The sequence below is a fragment of the Branchiostoma lanceolatum genome, chromosome 4 (assembly GCF_035083965.1).
Source record: "Branchiostoma lanceolatum isolate klBraLanc5 chromosome 4, klBraLanc5.hap2, whole genome shotgun sequence".
Classification (NCBI taxonomy): Eukaryota; Metazoa; Chordata; class Leptocardii; order Amphioxiformes; family Branchiostomatidae; genus Branchiostoma; species Branchiostoma lanceolatum.
The window spans coordinates 27,952,383-27,973,582 of NC_089725.1; the positions used below are offsets into that span (position 1 = coordinate 27,952,383).

Sequence of the window (21,200 nt, forward strand, 5' to 3'; positions counted from 1 at the left end):
TGGGACAACGTAAGGAAGGCTCAAGGGCAGTGCAAGCGTCAGGGGTGTTAAACAACGTTGGTTTGGGTTGAAAAAAAATTATGGTGGCGCCTGACTTCTTCAGTCGAAGAGGTCGGTGTTGGCAGTTCTCGTTTCCTAGCTGATTCACACCTTAGGATGCAGGCTCCTCAGGTGTCTCAAGTTGACTCAAGACTCTAGTCGTGTCCTTTAGATAATTTTAAAGCGGGTACAAATTCACTTTCCGATCACCGAGTGTTTATATTTCTGTCGGATATTGAGGTTACATGCCAATCGTTGCAACCACCATTCTCTGACCGGAGACCACCTGCCTGCCGAGGCCCGAAGTTTTCCGAGGAATTCCGAGAGTTGGCGATTGTCATATCAGGAAGACGGAAGTGTCCCGCCGCGGTGTCAACATGGAGAAGGAAGACAGCGAAGCGGAAAGTGGAGGTACGAACAACTTTAACTCCCTCAAACTAGGTGTTATTCCTACTTCCAGAGCTCCCAGGAGTTGCGACGTGAGGCTTGTGTTTGTTTTGGGACTAGGAAAGCCCTGACACGACTGAAAATGTTACAATCTACACGTGCAGAAACTTTCCAAAAATGGCGGCCATACATGTGAAGGCGTGACCCGACATGTGTCAACAACTACCGTCAAACTCAAACATCGTTATCTGGAGAAGTTTGATAGCTGTTATTTGTGTTTGGACAACTCAATGTAATTTATGTGTTAGTCTGTCCTGCCAAGGAGGTTTAAATGTTTAACTGCTGTTTCGTTTAACTCCTCGGTTCAACCAACTCTATGTAAATTTGTGTTGAAACATCATGTATCCCCTGGGACCAAGCCCTTTGAGGTGTAGCGCTTGGAAACTCGCCTTTCACTCGTAAACAATGCTGCAAGCTCATGTAAATTTTACCTTTCTTTCAATTTATAATTTGGAAGGAAGCTGTGAAGGAGTTTCGAAACTTGGAATGTGGACAAAAATAGCAAGTCTGCTATTGATAAAAGGAGGTTTATAAAAGTTTGTGTGGACCAGATGGTTGTTGTTGTTGTTGTAACGTCGGTATGTCATAGAAGATGATGTATTGCAGATAATAGATGGCATTGTATTTCCAGTTTTCCCACCAAATTAAAAAGAGAATGTACAAGTTTTACTCAACTATTTCACTTCCCTGGGACCTGAGAGCATGCTGGGATCAAGGAAGTTATACTTATACTATACTAAGTTATAGGCCAATAACCTGGAGAAAATGTAATCTCCAGGCAGAATTTTCCTGGGGGTAAAATTATAGAAGAACTTTATTGCACGACAATTGTATATGGTACAAAGTATGGCAAGAATTCGTAGACATAATACCAAGTAGAAGTATAGAATAAAACTTAACATCCTAATTATTTATACAATACAATAAGGGCTAGTAAATATTTTGATATAGCATCCTAATTAATAATACAATAAAATAAGGGCTAGCATACATTTTTATATAACGTAACAGTTATGATCGAGTTGGTTTAATCATATCAGCCAGCCAGAATCTTCATAATTTTGCACCCTTGGAGATCTGTTTGGAGATAAGAGAAAAGTGCTAGAAGGTGTCAGGGTGAGAGGTCAAAGACCCCGTTCATACTAAATCGCGAAATCGCGTAAATCGCGATAATGTGGCTTAGTATGAACGCTCCAAATCGCATTTGAAATCGCCCGAAATCGCTTTCCGCAAAACCACCTCCGGAGGTGGTTTACTCGCGATTTGCCTGCATTCCGACTTAGTATGAACGCTCGAAATCGGCTTGATGCGCGTTGGGCGCTTTACTTTGCATATTGACCCGGTCATGGGTCAAGGGTAATCTCCAAGCAGATCTATAGGTTGCATAAAGACCGTATCAAACTGGCAGAGGAAGTACGTTTTGCATTACAAGCTCCTTCTTCCAGTTGGATACGGTCTTTGCAATCCATTGAGTCTGGTTGGAGACTAGGGGTCATCTGCAAATTCAGTCTTTCCGCTCATTATACGATGTTCATCTACCTCCTAGCTTGTTGGAATATTACGCCGAATGCGGCGGAAATATGTCAGAATCGGGCGGCGATTTTGGCGTATGGAATGACGAAAACGCATGTACTGATGGCCATCTTCGGGGATGTGGGGATTCAGAAGAAACTCAAGGGATCCCACCGAAACCAGAGCGTGTACGCTGATGTGGCGACTGCCTGAGTTGGCCAGATACGCGAAAACATGGAAGTAATGCCGCACTATTAAAGGTAAAAAAACTCAAGATGAAGTACAAGAAGGTCATTGAACACAACAGTAAGAGTGGTGACAATCGAATAACGCGTCCGCCGTTTATCAAGCTGTTGGACGCGATTTTACAACTCGCGCTCGTTCGACCCCTGGTGTGAAGGAATGCGACTCAGGGCGATTTCGCGATTTGCGCGATTTAGTATGAACGGGGTCAAGGCGCTAGAACTAGTAAACTGCTACAGTCCACCAGCTGTTACTGTAAGTCAAGGGGACCGGCTTTTTAGCGAATGCCCAAAAACGCCCACTCTGGCGAAGTCCACGGTGCACGAATCTAATTTTTTGCTCGGAATATGTTCAGGTAGTGCTCCCATTAATTAATCCTGAGTTTCAAATCAATCCATCGATCCAAAGTTAAATAAAGCGAATTTGACAATTCTTACCTGGCCTTTTAGCGAATCATCATCATCATCATCCACTGGTTTCTGCATCTGCAGTCGTTGAAACGTCCTGCAGCTGCATTCAGTCTTTCTTCATCTTCTTCCACGTGTCCTTGCATCTTGCGAGCTCCCTTAGCTCTCAGAGTTTCTTTCCTGTTGTGGGAGGGCCTCGCGAATGCCCGGCAAAAATGACTTTTTAGCGAATGTCCAATATATCAGCCAAAATATCAGCCATCATGACATAGGCGCTAAACATGATTTCAAAGTTTAACGCTACTGCCTCTCGTACAAACTTCAACCTGTAAATTCTATTGCTACAAAATATAACTTCAAAATTTCAAATAAGCAATACATTCGATGCAAAATGTTATATTCCTTTTTCTGATACTTACAATTCAAGAATATTCTGTATGATATTGTACAATTGTACCTTTACCCTATACGATAATCTACAAAAATATCTTGGTGCACCAGTGCACCCCCAGTCAAAGATTAGGTGCACAGCTACAATTTTGGGTGCACAAAGGTGCACGTGCACCCACGATTTCGAGCCCTGGGTACAGGTTAAGCTTTAGTTACAGGTCCAGACTTGAACCTTTGCCTGAACTACTAATGTTCAAATAATGGTTGATTTTCAATAAGGACAGAAGCATGTCTGAAACGATAACAACATAATGTTTAATTCTGCTGGACACAAGACTATTATATGGCATCTATATTGACTACCACCCTCACCGCCAGCCAGTCAGCTATTACTCGAATATGATTATGAGGTATTATTTTTATGAAAACAAAGATGAAAATTTGACTCAGGCCATGTTACAGTTTATTCTGGCACTGTGCTACAGGAGTCTTCAATGCACTGCCAAGGTAATTACATGGTGATTTTGTCTGTCAAAGTTGCCATCCCCTTACCTGGATCCTAGCCAGACTGATTATTTAGTACCAGTACAGTACTGGTAAACCAGGGTTCAGGTATTTTGGACCTGTACCTAATTGATTTTACCGGTACTATAGGGTACACTCCTGTACACAGCTCTACTTCAGAAACGATTTCATTTTCAAACATGTCACAGGTGGTGACAAAGAATCCACCATTTATATCAGGATTCCTATATCATTATCAGGATTCACCCAGGCACTGGGCTTGATCCCAATTTACAAGTCCTATATGAATCGTCCGAATCTGGCTCCGAGGGGGGATTAGTACCTGTAGAATTGTTTAGGTACAGGTCTGGACCTGAACATCTACTGTACCTGTACCTGAACATCTACTGTACCTGTACCTGTACCTAAACAAACTAAAAGTCTAGTGGACACCATTTTTTAGACGTAAGGTAGGTAAATTGCTTGACAGAGATGACAATTTTGATAACCTCACAGTTGAAAATGAAGAAAACTTGCAAAGAGACTTGTTTTGAGATTCACATAGTTTTTATTACATAAATCCTCATACAAAGATGACAATTTACCACTAAAAAAGACAATTGGCTACATGTTTAACTTACAGATAAATTGACCAAACTTGTTTATGTACATGTACAGGTCTGGACCTGTACCTAAACACCTGTACCGTACTTGTACCTGAATTTTTGTTTAGGTACACAGCCATACGCTGAATCGTGATTTGCAAATCCTGGTATGAATGGGGTCTAACATACCCAGTACATGGACCAATGGAGGTGGATGTCCAAAATACCTGCACTGTTTAAGTCTGTTACCTGCGCTTACCTTCGTATGCAGGTATTTCGATCCCTGCTGAGCCTGATTATTGTATGTCAATGACATCAAGAAGGTCATTGTTATTGATACCAAGGACATTGTAATATCCTTAATGAGACTATGCATGCCATGAATATATTGACTCGAATACCTCAAAGGAATTCCACTTAGGTATTTATGGAGCGAGCAAGGCAGACTGAAGTAAATTCAAACAAAGTTTGTGCAAAATATGGACGTAAACTCTTCAGAAGGCCTTTTTTCACGAGTCTACTTGTCCATTTCATAACACACACAAGCTCCCAGGCTGGAAAGAAAATATCCCTGTTGATACAATTGTGTACAAATGTACATGTGTTGTGTGTATGATTGAATTTTTGTTAAAAAATGTCACCACCTTTTGCATGCTTTGACTTGGTAGTGGCCTAGGCCGACTTTACACTGGCAATGGTATACAGTCGTGCGACTGCCTATCGTCACAACGTCGCCGGCAACGGCATATTTTGGCCGTCTAAACTAAAGAGGATCAAAATAATCGTTTAAGCTACGCCAATAAACTGGAATCGTCGTCACGACCAGCTCGGACCCAGTCGTGCGACCGTTCGGCAGGGGGGCCGAGCCGTCTTTTTCTGTGTCTGAAGAAAGTCGTCGCCGTCAACGAAAGTGGAAGGTCACGGGTCATATGCAAATAAGCACATATTTTTCTGTGGATTGAAGGGTTTGTTTGCTGCTGTTTTTCTTTGAGTGAATTTGACGGCCGTTTGAAACTTTGAAGAGTGAGAGATAAAACAGCGGACAGCCACATGGCAGAAGGCCGCGGTAAGCTTTGGGGGGACGCTGAAACTCGTTGTTTGGTCGGTTTCTGGAGCGATGAGAGCGTAATCTTGAAACTCGATACCTGGAAAAATGCAATAGGGATGCAGAAAGAGGGATTCCACTGGACAGCGGGTGAGATAAGGACAAAGATAAGAGACATGCGATATAAATAAATAAGGTACTATAAAGGTATAAATACCAGCTTGCAAAGAAGAACAACGAGAGGAGTGGGAGGGGTCATGTGTGCAATCCTGCGCTGCGGGTGTCCGCCACGCTTCCTGACCGTGTGTCTAAAGAGAACCATCGCTCACAACGATGATCGCACAACTGTATATCACCGCCATTGTAAAGTAGGCCTTGGTAATGGTAGTGGCTTAATGTAACCAAGAGATGGTAGTGTAGACATGTACATTGCAATTTTCTACTTCAGTGCACCTTACTGTCAATGTTTTTTCTGTAATTTAATATCCATAACTGTCTTCAAGGTTTTTAGACATGCAAATTACAGTGCTGCAGATGAAATTTATTTGGTGTTGCGTGTAAGTAAATTTAAAACCTACCTGCACCAATATGTAAAACGATATTGCAACCATAGACCCATTTTACACATGCCAGAAATAGACTAAGGTATGCCTGCTCGTAAGTTAAGTAGGACACCTATTGTATGTACAATGTATGTAAAGAATAATGTATTGGTCTACTACACATTGTAATGACAGGGCATTGTACTTTATCCTTGAGCCTGTGTTACTGTGTAAAATGAACACTTGCAAAAATGTTACAAGTATAGTATAGCAAAAGTTTTTTTTTTTGCAGAGACTGCCGAACATTTTTGTTTTTCTCAGGAAAATTATATATCTACCAGTTACAGATAAAGGCCTTAATGGCCTAGCCTGGTTGCCATCTTAGACCCGATACACACTGGGAAAATTTTCTGGATGTACGACAACGACGTACGAAAACGATGAACATTGCCTTTTTTCCTGGGTGTGAATCGGCCCTGTGCGTCGTAAGACAGGCATTTGACCTGTATATGACTTCATTGTACGTTCATCCTAACAAGGGGAGAGTATAGGAGTCCCATTAGACAAACTAGGCTATCAGTGGCCCGGGGATATGCCAAATATTCTGTGGTAATGACACTGAATCATTGGACACAAGCACAAATATTGAGTAAAATCCTATGTGCTGCCTGTGCCTTCTCTGTCCGAGACAATAAGAACATCACCTGCTGTACAAAGGGTATTGTTTTTCTCGCTTTTATTATTCAAAGGCCACAACAAAAACTTGAGAGGATGCCCATAACACGTCCCACAGGAGTGCAGGGTTCTCCCTAGAATGTGGAATAACAGTTATTTCCCTAAGATTCATGAAAATTCACATAGGGTGCTACGTACCCTCCTACAGCCCTGCTATATTCTAAATTTCTGGGAAAACCCTGGTGTGCATGTATAGTGGAACTCTACTACTAACATTAGTTTACCCTATTTCATTTTGCATAAGTTAAGTCAGTAACATCGGTATCCTCACTCTTTTAGGTGAACATGTGTAATGAAGATTCCTTTCCCATTTTCTTGCCTCTCCAGATCCCACGATGACGAAGTTGCTGAATTATTTTGAAACGATGGAGGCCAGTGGGTCCCAATCCAACGAAGTCTGCAAGTATAGCATTATGATTGACAGCCTGCTTGAGAGTGAGTACAAATCCTTCATACATCATGTATATAATAGAGCTACACTGTAAAAAAAAAATGATACCTACATAATACATCTCTATTCTCATCATTGCTAGTAATACTAACGGTAACCGTGCTTCTTAAAAGGAAATATTTCGGCATAACAAGCCTTCTCTGCATTTCTTCCCACCACCAGCAAACATAAAGCTAAAGACAAGGAATAGGGAGCTACAAGACCGGAATAAGGAGCTTCAGCAGAAGAATGAAGAGTTCCAGGCAGAGATTGAGCATCTCAAAGGGAGCCTGGGGAAGTGTACTTGTAGGACAACTTCAAGTTCTCAAGAGGAAGGAGAGGTATGGCAAACAACAAAGATTACAAGAATTTCACTCTCTTTTGTTGTTGATTGTTTGCACATTTTCAAACTAAGTCAATAGAAAAGATAGTGATTTCAGACAATATGTTTACAGGAAAAGGATAAGTCAGAAGCTGAAGGATCTAAAGGAGTTGAGTCTGCTGTAGTGCCGAGTACCTTGTCTGAAATCTGTCCAGCTGGGTCGAGTGAAGCTGGTGCACAGTTGCAGGAAGGTAAGAAGACATTCCACAGCAGTTCAGCAGTGGCTGCAGTATTCATTCACAAACTAGTCAAATATCCTTCATGCGTTTAAGATGTACTCTCCAGTTTCCTTTTTGTGAAGTACACTTAACTTGTGTATGGAAATTTTAGATATTTACTGTATATACTGACCATTATAGCTTTTGAAATCAAGATTTGTGAATCCTGTTTGACAATCCTGTCAATTCTGGAAAGTATCTAGTACTAGTATGACCCCAATGTAGAAACTCATCACAACAACACTAAATTTGTAAAGCTTGAACTATGATTCTTGTATAGGGCTTGAAATACATACCTGTACTGGTGCACTTAGATGTCAAGAAACTATGTTAGTTCTTTATTTACCATGTGATAATGAATTTCACAGGTAATCCACACACACTTCTATACCCAGTGCTATACTAGTGCAGGTTAGAGGCAGGTAGACATCAGAAATACCTACTCAAGTCCAATTTTACCTGTACCAACCTGTATTTTCAGGTATTATTTCGAGCCCAGTGTCATGTGTTGGTTATTCATACAAGTCCAAGAATATAGACCCAGTTAGACAGTTGCAAATTCTCTGATTCACAGGTCATGAAGGCAGGAAGGAAGATGGAGGAGCCACACCGACTGTTCCAGGTTCCCCAGATAACCCTCGGCAGGTTCGCGGTGGTCAAGATGTTGCCTCCAGTGAAGAACAGGATGGTGAAACAGTGCAGAAACAGACAACGAGGGATAACTGCAGTGAAAATCATGACTATAACATGGATGAACAATCAGAGACACTGCACAATTCTCAGATGGTGTTAATCAATGAAAGTAACGATACAAATGACCACGGTCAGGATTACCCGACCTTAAGCGTAGACAGCAAAGCAATTGATTCCATTGACTATGACATGGATGGACAGTCATCAGAGACACTGCACTATTCTCAGACATTGAACAATGAAAGTAAAGATACAAATGATCACAGTCAAAATAACCTAACTCTTGCCAGATACAGCCCAACAGGTGGTTCCATTGAGCCACCAAGAACAGAAAGGTCTGCCTTTCAGGTTGTGTACGACATGATGAGGGAGTTGAGCATGCAGGCGGTGAGTGGAACGTTGCACGGCGCTAGCAGTAGGCTGAGTGGAAACCAGAGACTAACAGTGGACACTACAGGGGGATTGGGAGGTTCTGCCAAACCTGCGGAAGACAACGTAGTTGTTATCGACTTGACAGAAAGTGTATCCGCCACACAGGACAGTTGTAGAGGTGATAAAATGGAGAAGGGCAGAAACGGTTGCAGAAGGTCTAGATCGAGAAGTAGTAGTAGAGGCAGAAATATGGCGTCCAGTGCCCAATTGCAAGATGTAACCCCTGTACAGGAAGAGCATCAGGTTACCGGCGAAGAAGAGTCTGCAATTGCGAACGACAAAGTAACCAAGACATGGGATCAGGCTTTACAGACTAACATTCAGGAGGAAGACAGAGTAGTCAATCTGACACAAGCTGACTGCCATTCCACCCCAGAATTGTCAGATGGCGCTGTTCTCTGCAGTCCAGAAATGGCAGCAGAATTCACTGAGGAGAATAGATCAGACCATCCACCTAAAGTGCAGACGTTCAAAAGAAGGAGGAGGAAGAAAGCAAGGAGATGTGGAAGGAAACCAGTCGTCAAAGAAATGAGCATTATCAACGGCAGCATGTCTTCAAAAGATGTGATACAATATCTGCAAACGCACCATGCACAGGAAGAGACTACGTTCAGAACAGACTGTTCTGGAGAGAGTTCAACTGAGAAACGAGAAGTAAACCCTCACGGCATGATCGATGCAGAAAGTGCGTTGAGAGCTGTGATGGTCATTTCAGATTCATGTACTATAGCAGAAGATACTGACAGTCAGGTAGAGAACATGGATAACAAGGGCATGGATTCTGTGGAAGAGCTGGGTCACACAACAGTGACATCTGTGGGGATCGACAACCAGGAGGAAGGGAAACATTCTCAGACAGACGACCTGACAGCAACAGATGTCTGTCTAAGTCGGAGTGACACCGTACAGCAAGGGACAAGTGTGGTCCAGTCAACAGACACCAGGACACAGTCAACAGACTTAAGTGTTACATGCCAACTGGAACAGGGAAGGTGTGGATCGAAGATAGTGTCTGATGACACGGACATGGACACACCACCTGTAGCACCCCCAAAGCGCCGCGGTCGGGGCAGGCCCCCAAAGAAGAAGAGAACACCTCCTAAAGACAGGAGTCTTCATGTGGAGAATAATGAATCCAGTTGTAGATCACAGGTGACTTTTGGTGATACAGACGTGGAAACAGCACCTGTGGGACAGCCAAAGCGCCGTGGGCGAGGCAGGCCTCCAGGAAAAAAGAGGCCACCTGTCGACAGGAGTCTACATGGAGAGAACAACACACCCAGCGTATACAGCAGACTGGGGTCTCCAAGCAAAGAGAAAACAGAAAACAATGAATACAGCATATGTAGGAGACCAAGGTCCCTAAGCAAAGAGAAGACAGAACACATTGAATACAGCATATCTAGGAGACCGAGGTCCCTGAGCAAAGAGAAGGCGGTGGACAACGAATACAGCATATCCAGCAGATTGAGGTCTAGAAGCAGAGAGAAGCCTGAGGAAAGGAGGACGGAGCTGTTCAGAAGTGATGACGAGGAGCAGGAAGTGGTCAGAGACACAGCAAGTTCTGCCGTAGGTGAGGACAGCACATCTTGGATGTCCCCGGAAGTGTCTTCTTTAGAGGGGATTCCAGCCTTCTCAGACTCAGTTGCTAATGAGAATACTGACAATGCTATCAATGCAGATGAGATCAGGAGCAATGGGAAGGATTCTGTGGATGAGGCTGTACACAAAGCAACAACAAATGTGGACGGCAATGACCAGGAAGAACAGCAAGTCATATCAGAAGAAACTGCAGATGTCTGCCATGGTCACAGTGATGCCATCCAAGAAGAAGTGCTTGTAGGCAGTATTCCTGGAGAGACGTTCCAGTCAGTAGGCCGTGGGACTAAGAGTAAGACCATTGACAGTGAACACATACAAGAGGAGTTAAGAATAGAGATACCTTCAGAGAGCACAGGGGAAATATCACCCAAGCTCCGCACTTCGTGTAAACCTTTGGGCAAGAAGAAGTACAAACGTAGAAAGCCTCCGGGGAAATCAAGGCTGTTTCAGCAGTTGAGACGAAGAAGCAAGGAAAGGCATCCAGAGATTGAGGCTGAGCTACTACCCGGTAATGACATAAGTGAGCAAGAGGCACCTCAGAACACAGAGAGCTCTTCTACAGCTACTGGTACAGTAAGTACAGGTATCACAGACTACATGCAACTGCCTGACGAAATGCATGTTACTGCTGCAGATGAACTTAACGTTTCACCATCAGATGTAGCAGATGAAGAGTTCTGGAGTCCTAGTGACCATGATTCAACAGAGATGTCATTTACTCAAGACAGTGAAGAAGAAGACAAGGAAAATGGAGACCAGGTTTTGGATGGAGGACCAGAAGAGACGGAGTTGACGTCCTTAGTTGACAAAGACTCCTCACCCACAACTACAAGTGATCAGGAGGCCTCGAGGAAATTTCCTGATGTCCTTGCCAGGTCCCTAGAAGAATTGTCATCCGTTGTTGGCAAAGACTCCTCACCACCCACAACCACAAGTGATCGGGAGGTCTTGAAGAAATTTCCTGAGGTCTTGGCCAAGTCTCCTGTCGTTATGATCAAACGATTGGAGATGACTTCACAGAGGACATATGTATGTGAAGCATCATGTCATAAAGACAGCTGTAACAACGTGCAGGGACCACTGGATCCAGAAGTAGCAACCACAAGCCCTTCTTTGCAAGAATCAACACAAGGCTCTCTGCCAAATTACCCAACACCTGAAACTGCAGATGAATCAGAAACATCATGTCATAGAGACAGCTGTAGCAGCGTGCAGGAACCACTGGATCCAGATGTAACAAGTCCTATGCAAGAATCAGCACAAGGATCTCTGCTTAATTACCCCACACCTAAAACTTCAGATGAGTTGGAATCTCTGAAACCCAAATCTGTGGAAAACGGGTTATGTCGTAAGGTAAAAGCAAGGAAAGGAAGTAGAGAGAGTCCTGTTGAGGTAGAATCTGTGGAACCCAAATCCATGGAAAACGGGTTGTGTCGTAAGGTAAAGGCAAGGAAAGGAAGCAGAGTCAGTCCTAGAGAAAAGAGAAACTACTTTCCGAAGAGTCAGGGTATGACAAGAGCTTGGACCAAAGCAGAGGTGTTAACACAATTACGGGAATATAACACGAGGGAAAGGAGTCCGCTGCGTCCCTCTGAACGAGCTGCCAATGAAGAGGTGCATCAAGAAACAACATGTCTCATTGATTTGGAAAGTGCACTTATGGCTGTGAAAGTTATTCAGAATTCTCCACTGCCACCAGAAGGGAACAGCAGTAAAAAATGTAGAAGTAAGATTACCCAGAGGCACACAGCTAAGCACAACAACAAATCAAGCACACAGCACGAGGAGGATCATCTCTCACATTGCTCTGCAGAAGAGGACTGTCCTAGTGAGACACTTGCTCCTGATGTCTATAAGGATGCTGAAAGAAGAGACGAGGTTGTAGAAAGCCCTGTACACGTAAAAAAAGAGATCCAAAACCAAGAGAACGTGGTTGGGACGAAGCTGGGAACTCTAAAGATTCGTGTTCGTCTCCGCAAAAGTAGAGTTGATGGGAAAATCAGGGCAACATGCATAGACACAGCGGCAAGTGGAGGAGACCAGAAGAGAAGAAGAAAAAGAAATGATGAAAAACTGCACGTGAAAAGAAAGATCCATAATGGAATAGCAGAAGTGCAAGAGAGTAAAGAAACACATTCTGAGGATGGCAGGACAAGCAATGAGGTTCAACAAGCTGGTAGGAATGCCAGTTTGTCAAAAAAGTCTTCTACTTCTCTTCATGCTCAGAAACAAAAACTGGATTGTTCAAAAGAAATATCTAAGGGCCAAGACAAAGCAGCTAATGCAAAAAGAAAAGGAAGTGAGGAAAGTTCAGAATCCACTGAAGATGTCATTAAAACAACAAGTTTAAGACAAGCAAGGAAGTTGAAGCTTGCAAAGTTAAAGGCACTGGAATGTAAGAAGATATACAAGTTGAGAGACAGCAGCACAGCAGAGAAAGCCTGTGGTAAACCAGCTACATGTATGGCAAATGGTCAAACCTCTCAATCCTCAGTCAAAAGGAAAGAACTTACAGATTCAGATGCTGTGGCAAAACAACACTCAGGGGGCAGCTTGGCAAGCAAAACTCCACGCTCCAAGGCAGGATTAAAGGAGCCTGTCGGTAAAGCTAGAGTCACAAAGGTTCCAATCTGTGACAGAGATGGGAAGAAACAGAAAACTCACTCTGAAAGCATTCTTCAAACAACAGCAGATGAGCAATGTCAGAAGCCAAGCACAGCGGTGACAAATGTGGAACGATGTGATTCGTCAAAGGAAAGACATCAGGAAGAGACCAGGAGAACTCTGGGCCATGCACCACCAGACTTGACTGTTGAGAATAGAAGGAAGAAAGATTTCGGCTCTGCACTTATGCTGGCAGACTGTCCCATTGATGAGAGGGCCACAAGACAAGTAGGGAAGAAAGCACCTTCACAGAAGTCTTTGCAACCAAGGAAAAAGAGACGGATGGAAGAGAAAAATCCCTCAAATGGAAGAGTTGTGGAGAAAAGAAGACAGTCGGTGGGGACAGGGGAAGGCCAAGAAGGTGGGAAGAGTACAAATTCAAAAAAGCAGTCCAACAAACCGGGTAACCCTGCCCAGGACCAGATGCAGAGAACAGTAGTTTTCTCTTTGACAGGTACAGATTCACACCGTGGCAGTACCTCAGATGAACAGTGGAACACTGCATTGAGTGGTGGCTGTACCACTAGTAGTAGCAGTAAGGCTTCTGAGGACCAGTGGTGGAGTGCATCTAGTGAGCAGAGGAGCCCAACTGGTATGTCAATTTCTTTTCTGGATGATTATACTGCAATCTTGAAATAATGCTGTTTAAATGGAGCTCAGAAGGGGGCATACATGGTTCTGTAAAATGCAGTTTCATGATTTGATTTCGCAGGAGGGAGAGAATGGAATCATGTTTTTAGTTTGCAGTTGAAACAAGGTGGTAGATGGACAGAAGACATGTCACGAAACAAACATTTTCTTGGTGGTTTAAAGTTTGCGGTGAAAACTGCAGACATAAACCATCTTAAACTTTATGCATTTTCAGTATTTTATAACTAAAGACCTTTTTTTGGTCTTTTTGCTGTAGATGTAGCAGATGAAGTATTCTGGAGCCCTGGTGCAGATGACGTGGGTGCCGAGGTGGAGGTGCCGTTCAGTCCTGTCAAGTCGCAGCGCGGCAAGAACCCCGGTGCAGCCCAGACAGCACGGGAGGCACAGCTCAACAATGCCGCCACAGAAGAGGAAGACAGCGCACAAAGTTGCAAGAAAGTGGGTCCTACAAGAAGGAACTCAACTGGGAACAAATCGAGCACTAAAAGAAAGACGGAGCAAAACAAGTCAAGAGGACAGAGCAGTGTGAAAGGCAAAGGTAACCTCGCAGTGAAAGGAAAAGATAGTTCCACAGATGCCACACCTCTGTTGTCTACTGACAGCAGGAAACAGCTTTGCCCCGAACAATCTGATGTGGGGGAGGGTCAGTCAGCATCGCCTTCGAGCTCAAACGGTACACCACAGTTTACTGAAGCTGGGCAGAAGGTTCAGGTGGTGTTCACGTCTGTCCAGAGTCCAGCCATGCCGGCGAGCCTACACGGGGATTCTCCCCTCAGCCCCTGGAAGCGGCGACCACCGGCCTTGTTTTCCTCCACAAACATACCCAGGATGGCGTCCCTTACTCAAGAGAAGACTCCACAGGAGTCGCAAAGTGAAAAACAGAAGGCTGGGAAACGTAGACAGGCCAAAGAAAAACCAGCCAACAAAACTGTCAGAGGCAGAAGGAAAACTTTTCCCTCTACCAGCCAGGAGCAGCACACGGCTTCAGCAGCATTTCAGGAATCCTCTGCAGATCAGGTGCCAGATGCTGTCTCGGGTAAAGATGCCATGAACGCTCTGAACTGCGTCAGCCTGCAGAAGACTGGAGACTCTGTGGGAAGCTGCAGTCAGCAGTCCAACATGTCCTTCCACATGCAGCTCACGCCACAGGTGAAGGTCCTGGGATCCAGTCGTCCCGGTACAGACGGTGGAAACGGCAGCTCCCAGATGCTGACACAACTTGCAGAGCAGTGCTACCCAGACCCGCTGCTGACCATGGGTTGTAACAAGGTGATGCTGGAGAACAGCGTGCGGGGCTTGCAGGACTTCGGGGACGACAACCCGGTAGTCAACATGAATGTTTCTCTTCCTGCCGTGAGCCAGATACCTCAGTTGAACACGACAATCTCTCCTACCGCCTTATCGCTTCTGACATTCCGGTCTGAGCAGGCCATTTTCACCAACATGCCACTCGACACAGTTAGTTCCTTGCCTCGGGCTGTTGACAACAACATGACATTTGACACAGTAACTTCCTTGCCGGACATAAGCTTTACCCTTGGAGTGCAGAATGCCTTGGAGACTGAAGAAACAGCCATGCAGGAGCCTTCATCTAATATCAAAGGCCAGAAAGAAAGTGCCGAGACATTGAAGAAGAAGAAGCAGCCTTCTCCTGACAATGGACAGATGAATGTTAGTGACAATGCTAGAAACTTCATGCCCTCTGGCAAAGACATCTACACAGCAACAAGCAACTCCATTTGTGACATAGAAGTCCCAGTCATGCCTGATAAATCTTGCGGAGATACACAGCAAAGGGATGCGCACCCTCTGGATAAGATAGCTGAGGTTGTGCAGCATGTGCCAACATCTCCAACCATCAAGAGGAAGTTGAGAAACTTGGTAGATTCTCCACCTAAAGAAAAGCCGACAGCCACAGACAAGTTTTCTCCAGTTCCTGTACTGATAGATGGAAAGGAAAAATTGCCCATCAGTAGGCTTCCACCAGGTAAAAACGCGTACACTCACAACGCTGTACTTCCAGACCAGCCTCTACAGGAGAATGCACTGGGCCACAACCTGTTGGTATTGGCTACTGCATCGGATCTAGTGGAAAGGCTGTGGAGTCCTACCAATGTGGATGTCAACAGGAACAACTGCCACCCAACACTGCACGAAAAGCACACAACAGAAATCAACAGAGAGTCTGCCCGTGAGTTGGCAGCAAAGGTGTCTGCTGCCTTGTCCCGTGCAGACGACTTGGGACATCTCACTGTGGGCAGTAGCAATCCTCAAGCTCAGGTGTTGATGGCAGAAAATTTGACAGACATCACTGCAGCGCCAGGCGTTGATGAAGGAAAGACTGGGGACATACTGGAGGAGGCAATGCTGCAGATCACTGGAAGTCAAGCGGAAGGGGGTGCTTCACTTCCAAAGCCAGCCCTCACAAGTTGTACATCTTCATCTTCAGCAGCTGGCAACCAACCTGTCGACAAAAACCCACTCTTGAATGTGACAGCAAGTACCCAACCTGTTGGGAGTTACCCGCCATTGCCTGTGGCAGCAGATAGCATGCCTGTAAAGGATTCTCCTTCTGTAACATCTGCAAACAACAACAAATTAGACAATCTTCTACTTTCAGTTGGGACAACAACAAACACCAGCTGTCTATTCTCGTCTGTAACAGCAAGCATGGTGCCTGTAGAGAGCAGCCCACAGACACTAGAAACGGGAAAGGATGAATTTGTAGGTCGTTTACCCGCTGGGCCACCTATACGCACCAGCTCCAGACCAGTAGACAGCTGTACATCCTTGCCAGCCACCACAGCCAACAGCATGTCTTCGACAGCCACCAGTCCTGTCCTTTCCAACTCCACAATTACGCCAACGATGGCTCTCCTTACCACAAAGAAAACTTCACAATCACAAAGCGGCAAACAGAAGGCTGGCAAAGACACACAGGCAAAAGAAAACCCAGCTAAAAACACCATCAGCGACAGAAGGAAGAGTCATACTGACCCCCGTACTAGCCAAGAGCAGGACATAATTTCGGCAGCGTTTCAGGAGGCCATTGCAGATCAGCTTCCAGACACTGTCTCGGGGTCTTGTAAGGAAGTGACAGCCGCGAGTCCCGTCCCTGACAAAGATGTCTTCATGGGCCATCCCATACCAGTCGCTAGAGTAGAGCTGGCAGAGTCCTTTGATTCCTTGGAGGTTGAAGCCTCTGACGTGCCAGAACAAGCAGATTGTGCCAACCTGAAAGGCGGAGCAGACAATGATGCCATCTCTGCGGAGAAGAGAAAAAAATGGCCGGAAACATCCTCCAGTCCCAAGCCTGAAAAGGGCAGTACGCGTGTTCATGCCATAGTGACCTCTGAACCTACAGAATTCTGTGACGCCCAATCACACACGACGTCCCTCGACTACAGTCCAGATTCGGACGACAACTGGGAGGGCATGGAGACCAGCGATGCTGATGTTCACCCTTCCTGTTGTGATACAAAGCCATTAGTTGGTAATGCAAAGAAGAACACTGAGCAGGAAGAAGCTGAACATTTTAAGAGAAACATGGATCACAGTAATCCTGATATTTGTCAAGAACCGCCGATGAAAGTCAGAAGGACGTTGTTGCTGGGAAAAGCCGGTACGCCAGCAGGGCTAGAGGACATGGCAAAGTTGTCTGTCACTGGTGCGTTTGTCGGCCCCCACAGGGACGTAGACTTCCATACGATACGACAAAAGTCCCCGGAGTTGTCTGATAGCCCTGTAGTGTCAAACAGTTCCAACAGCCACAGCTCTACACAGCTCGGTAGTGTAGTAGAGAAGCCCTCTTTGTGCAACGGCGGTGCAACACAGGCGGAAAAGAAGACATCCCCAGGGTCTTTGGCAAGCATGGTCCAGAAAGGCAACATGAAGTTGAAGAAACTGAGACCTCCCAGTTTCCTGGCCTCAAGGACAACTGTTGGGAGTGATGTAGGGGATGTCAGGAGCAGGGCTCCGACAGACAGGCCAACACACCTCCAGCATGGCACTCAGCAGGGGAACGGTATGGTCCAAGGGAGGGACAGGGCCTCTTCAAGTGCTTCACATCCTACTTTTCCATGGGTAAGTCACACCCTTTTCTTGTGGTGTGGTAGGGCAGTGTGCTGGTATGGGGTACCGTTAAAAATGCTTATAGGTACAGGTGATATACTATTTCTTTACCTGAATAGAGTTACAGCTATTCCATACATCCATCTATCAGTCCCATCATCTCATCAGCCGGCATGACACTCCACAAAGGGTTTCCACCTCTGTAGTATATCTATATGTTTTATTCTTTGGCAAAGAAAAGTGCAATTCCTACCAAAGAAATTAAGATTTAGCTCTGAAAAAACACAAAAACATTATATCAGCATTTAAAGCTGGGCCATCTTTGGGATCCTACCCTGAGAGCAGGTTCTTTGCATGAGATGGTCCTATTTAAACATAAAGGATCTAACATTTTCTTCGATACCCATATCTCTTTCCCAGTACCTGTACCAGATGTAAGATTTCAGCAGATTCATAAGGAGTTCCAGGAATTGCCATGTGATTTCAGATTAGTTAATGATTGTCACGGTCAATACTGTGACCTGCCTTCATCTTTCAACTCTTTCATGTTATTGTACCACAGGTGAAGGAGACGGATCAGGAGAGAATTCGCAGACTGGAGCAGGAGGTGCAAACTTTTGTCAAGGATAGCTCCCAACAACAGTAAGTCAGCAGTTTTATATAACAAATACAAATGGGTACTCTTATTGCAACATTCTTAGGTTGAGTTGCTTATTTAACTTTTTTGTGGTGGTAAAATTGTCAAAAACTGTCAACTGGAAGTAATTCACATCTATATATATATATTTAGTGTATCAAGTCCCATAACAAGATACATGTATGGTTGCCTCTGACAGCTTTCTATAGTATTGTATTTCCAAGTGTGGTGATGGGATGGCCAATTGTTGTTGTAATTTTCCCTTTGTGAAGAGATTTACCAGTTGTCTTACATAGCTGTGATAGCATCAATGCCACATTTTCCAAAAATACTGATTGTCCACTAGCCATTGCCCAATCCGCTGTGCACAAACCTATGTTAGATATCAAATTGTGACCCTTTCTCCATTTGATTCTCTCTCCAGGATGAAGGTACGACTTACCACAAATGATGAGCTGATGAAGGTAAGGGTTTGCACCATTAATAATACTTGAGATGTATTTTGATATCTATAAGCAATTGTGGGATACGTCTCAGTGTTTCATGCATGTTTTTCTTTATTTCGAAAGAAGGGGGAAAGTATGAAAGGAGCACCATTAGATAGACATCCTAAATGCCACAAAAACATGCTTAAAACACTGAGACTGAACCGGATCCAACATCTGCTTGGAGATTAGTATTGAGTTCACCTTGACCGTGTGCTTTTCTTTCTCTGCAAGCCCTCAGCAGCACTCTGGAGCACATACACCTTAGATCGTTTCTCAGATTCCTTCGCACGCTTGGAAAAGCAGAGAACTCGGGGCAAACAAAATCATTGCTATGACGACATAGACCAGACCAGACACCGTGGATGTGTTGCCAACATGTTGTCATGGTAATGATGTTGTTTGCCCCCTATTGGGTTACCCAGAGCTCTGCTTTTTTCCAGTCCCAGCATGCAAAGGGATTAGTGAAATGGTCTATGACCTATGCCCTATAGTGCCCTGCGTCTCCCAGCATGCCATGAGATCTGTGGAAAGGTCTACTGCTAACAGTCCCCCATCTGCCTCTGATCTGGGCTCCAGCTGGTTCCTGCCCTTCTCAGTTCCGCAGTGTCTTGCCTCTGGCTGTCTTGGGGCCTGCTTCCTTTCCTTTTGTCATGTCTTCATTTTGGGTTCTCAACCTGACATACCTATAGCAAATAAAGGAATGACACTGACAGGCAAACTTGTACATACAGACACAGACCAAATGCATAAAGATCTAATAACATTTCTTTTACTTTGTGTGTACTTGGTGATGGATGCTGAATTTCTAGTGTGCACTCTTCAGTCTTGCTTTCTCAGCTGGCTCCTGCTCTGCCACTGTCCTTCCTTGCTGATTCTATCTGGCCTCCTAGTATTGAAACTTTGTCTCAGACAGGTGTCAAGGATTGTCTGTCGTCCATATTGTGTTGCCTTGGTCATTTTCCAGGTCTTTGACTTTGACCCATAGAGCAGAGAGCCGACTTGATGTTGGAGGTTGTGTGTTTTTGTGTCTGTACCGATTTCTATGGAGTTCGAGATGTTTTTAAGCTTGATGACTGCAGCGCTTACTTTCCGTATCTTGGCTGGAACGTCTTGGTCAGCAACTATCAACCACACTGCTCAGGTCACTTTTACTTTATCTAATTGATACTCAATTTATCTAATGGTGGCAAGGTGGCCTAGGATTATAGTTGTAACTTGTTGACTTAGAATCTAAGGCTTCTGGGGTTGAATCCATAGCAAGCCCCAATGTTGTGCACTTGGGAAAGGCACAACACTTATGGAAAAGAGTAGGGGCTATCCTGGTGTGAGTGGATAAAACCCATCAGTCTAGTCTTACCTGCTTGCTCAGCACATCGTCACTTTCTGGAAGTGTGATGTGAGCACCAGAACAAAGGTGATGGGAAGTCTTGTTGTTTGTGTGAAATCAGATCCTTTTCCATCATATTAGGTATTAACGATTCATTAATGTTCATACTAATACTACCGGTAGTTCAAGTACTGTGTCATGTGTCAAGTATTTTGTCTTTAGTCATGGTTGACATTAGAATATGGGTTATAACTTCATTTCCTCTGCTTGATTACCTTCATTGCTTTTTGCAGAAATGATGCCATTCTTTGTAATTCAGATGTGATAACTCATATGTTTTTGTTATTGGCAGATGAAACATATTGCAGCACGATATTGTATAGAGGTGGCACTTGTGCATGGATGGACCATACTGTTGTACAAGACGAGGTATGTGCACATTATTCTATTGACACTTCACATGATCTATGAGCAAGTTCTACATCTTCACTTGGTAGTTCATCTGTTGGTAGAAGTCATTCTGTATCAAAGTTAAACTGCAATTTCCAACACAAAATTCTTACCCAAATTTTCGACTGATTAACTCCAGTCCAAGGAATGAGCAATTCACTGTGACGTGACGTCACAGAGACAATGGATTGCTCATTTTTTCATAAGGACTGGAGTTGATCAGTAGAAAATTTGAGTGAGTCAAAATTCTTGTGTAGGAAATTGCAGTTTAACTTTGATACAGAATTCTACTAACATCTTTGCTGTTTTCTTTCAAATGAGAAGGAACCTCTTCTTGTCTTTCCCATTCTATTCACATTACCACTTCTTGTAGATCTTTTGTAGTGCAGTAGTTAGTGACCTTGCCTCTGGACCTAGAGGTTGGGAGTTTGATTATTTAGCTGTTGTCGCTAACCCAGCATGCATGCTGCTGGAAAAGGTTACAGTCCTCAGGACAGGACGTTAAGCCATGGTCCACTGTTCATTGTACTTGTTGAAATTTTCAGCTTGGGGAATTTCGCTGGTATAATTAACCTGTAAATACTGTACATCACTGTTTCCGCCAGAGGCCGTCTTCCCGTCAAATGGCGGTCTCGTCTAGCTTGGGATGGCCTGAACGCAGCTCAGACAGGGGCCGTCCAGTCTGA

General features: G+C 44.4%; 1 protein-coding gene across 1 annotated transcript in view; it reads left to right on the forward strand.

Annotated features, from left to right (window-relative positions):
* The window catches only part of LOC136432012 (platelet binding protein GspB-like), a 22,645-nt gene continuing 1,445 nt past the window's right edge, over window positions 1-21,200 (forward strand). The window contains exons 1-9 of the mRNA XM_066423025.1: window positions 1-450; window positions 6,797-6,904; window positions 7,083-7,240; window positions 7,355-7,472; window positions 8,074-13,482; window positions 13,798-17,624; window positions 18,175-18,254; window positions 18,674-18,713; window positions 20,417-20,493. Coding sequence (XP_066279122.1) covers window positions 417-450; window positions 6,797-6,904; window positions 7,083-7,240; window positions 7,355-7,472; window positions 8,074-13,482; window positions 13,798-17,624; window positions 18,175-18,254; window positions 18,674-18,713; window positions 20,417-20,493 — 9,851 coding nt within the window. The 5' untranslated portion in view covers window positions 1-416. The remainder of the gene's footprint in view (window positions 451-6,796; window positions 6,905-7,082; window positions 7,241-7,354; window positions 7,473-8,073; window positions 13,483-13,797; window positions 17,625-18,174; window positions 18,255-18,673; window positions 18,714-20,416; window positions 20,494-21,200) is intronic.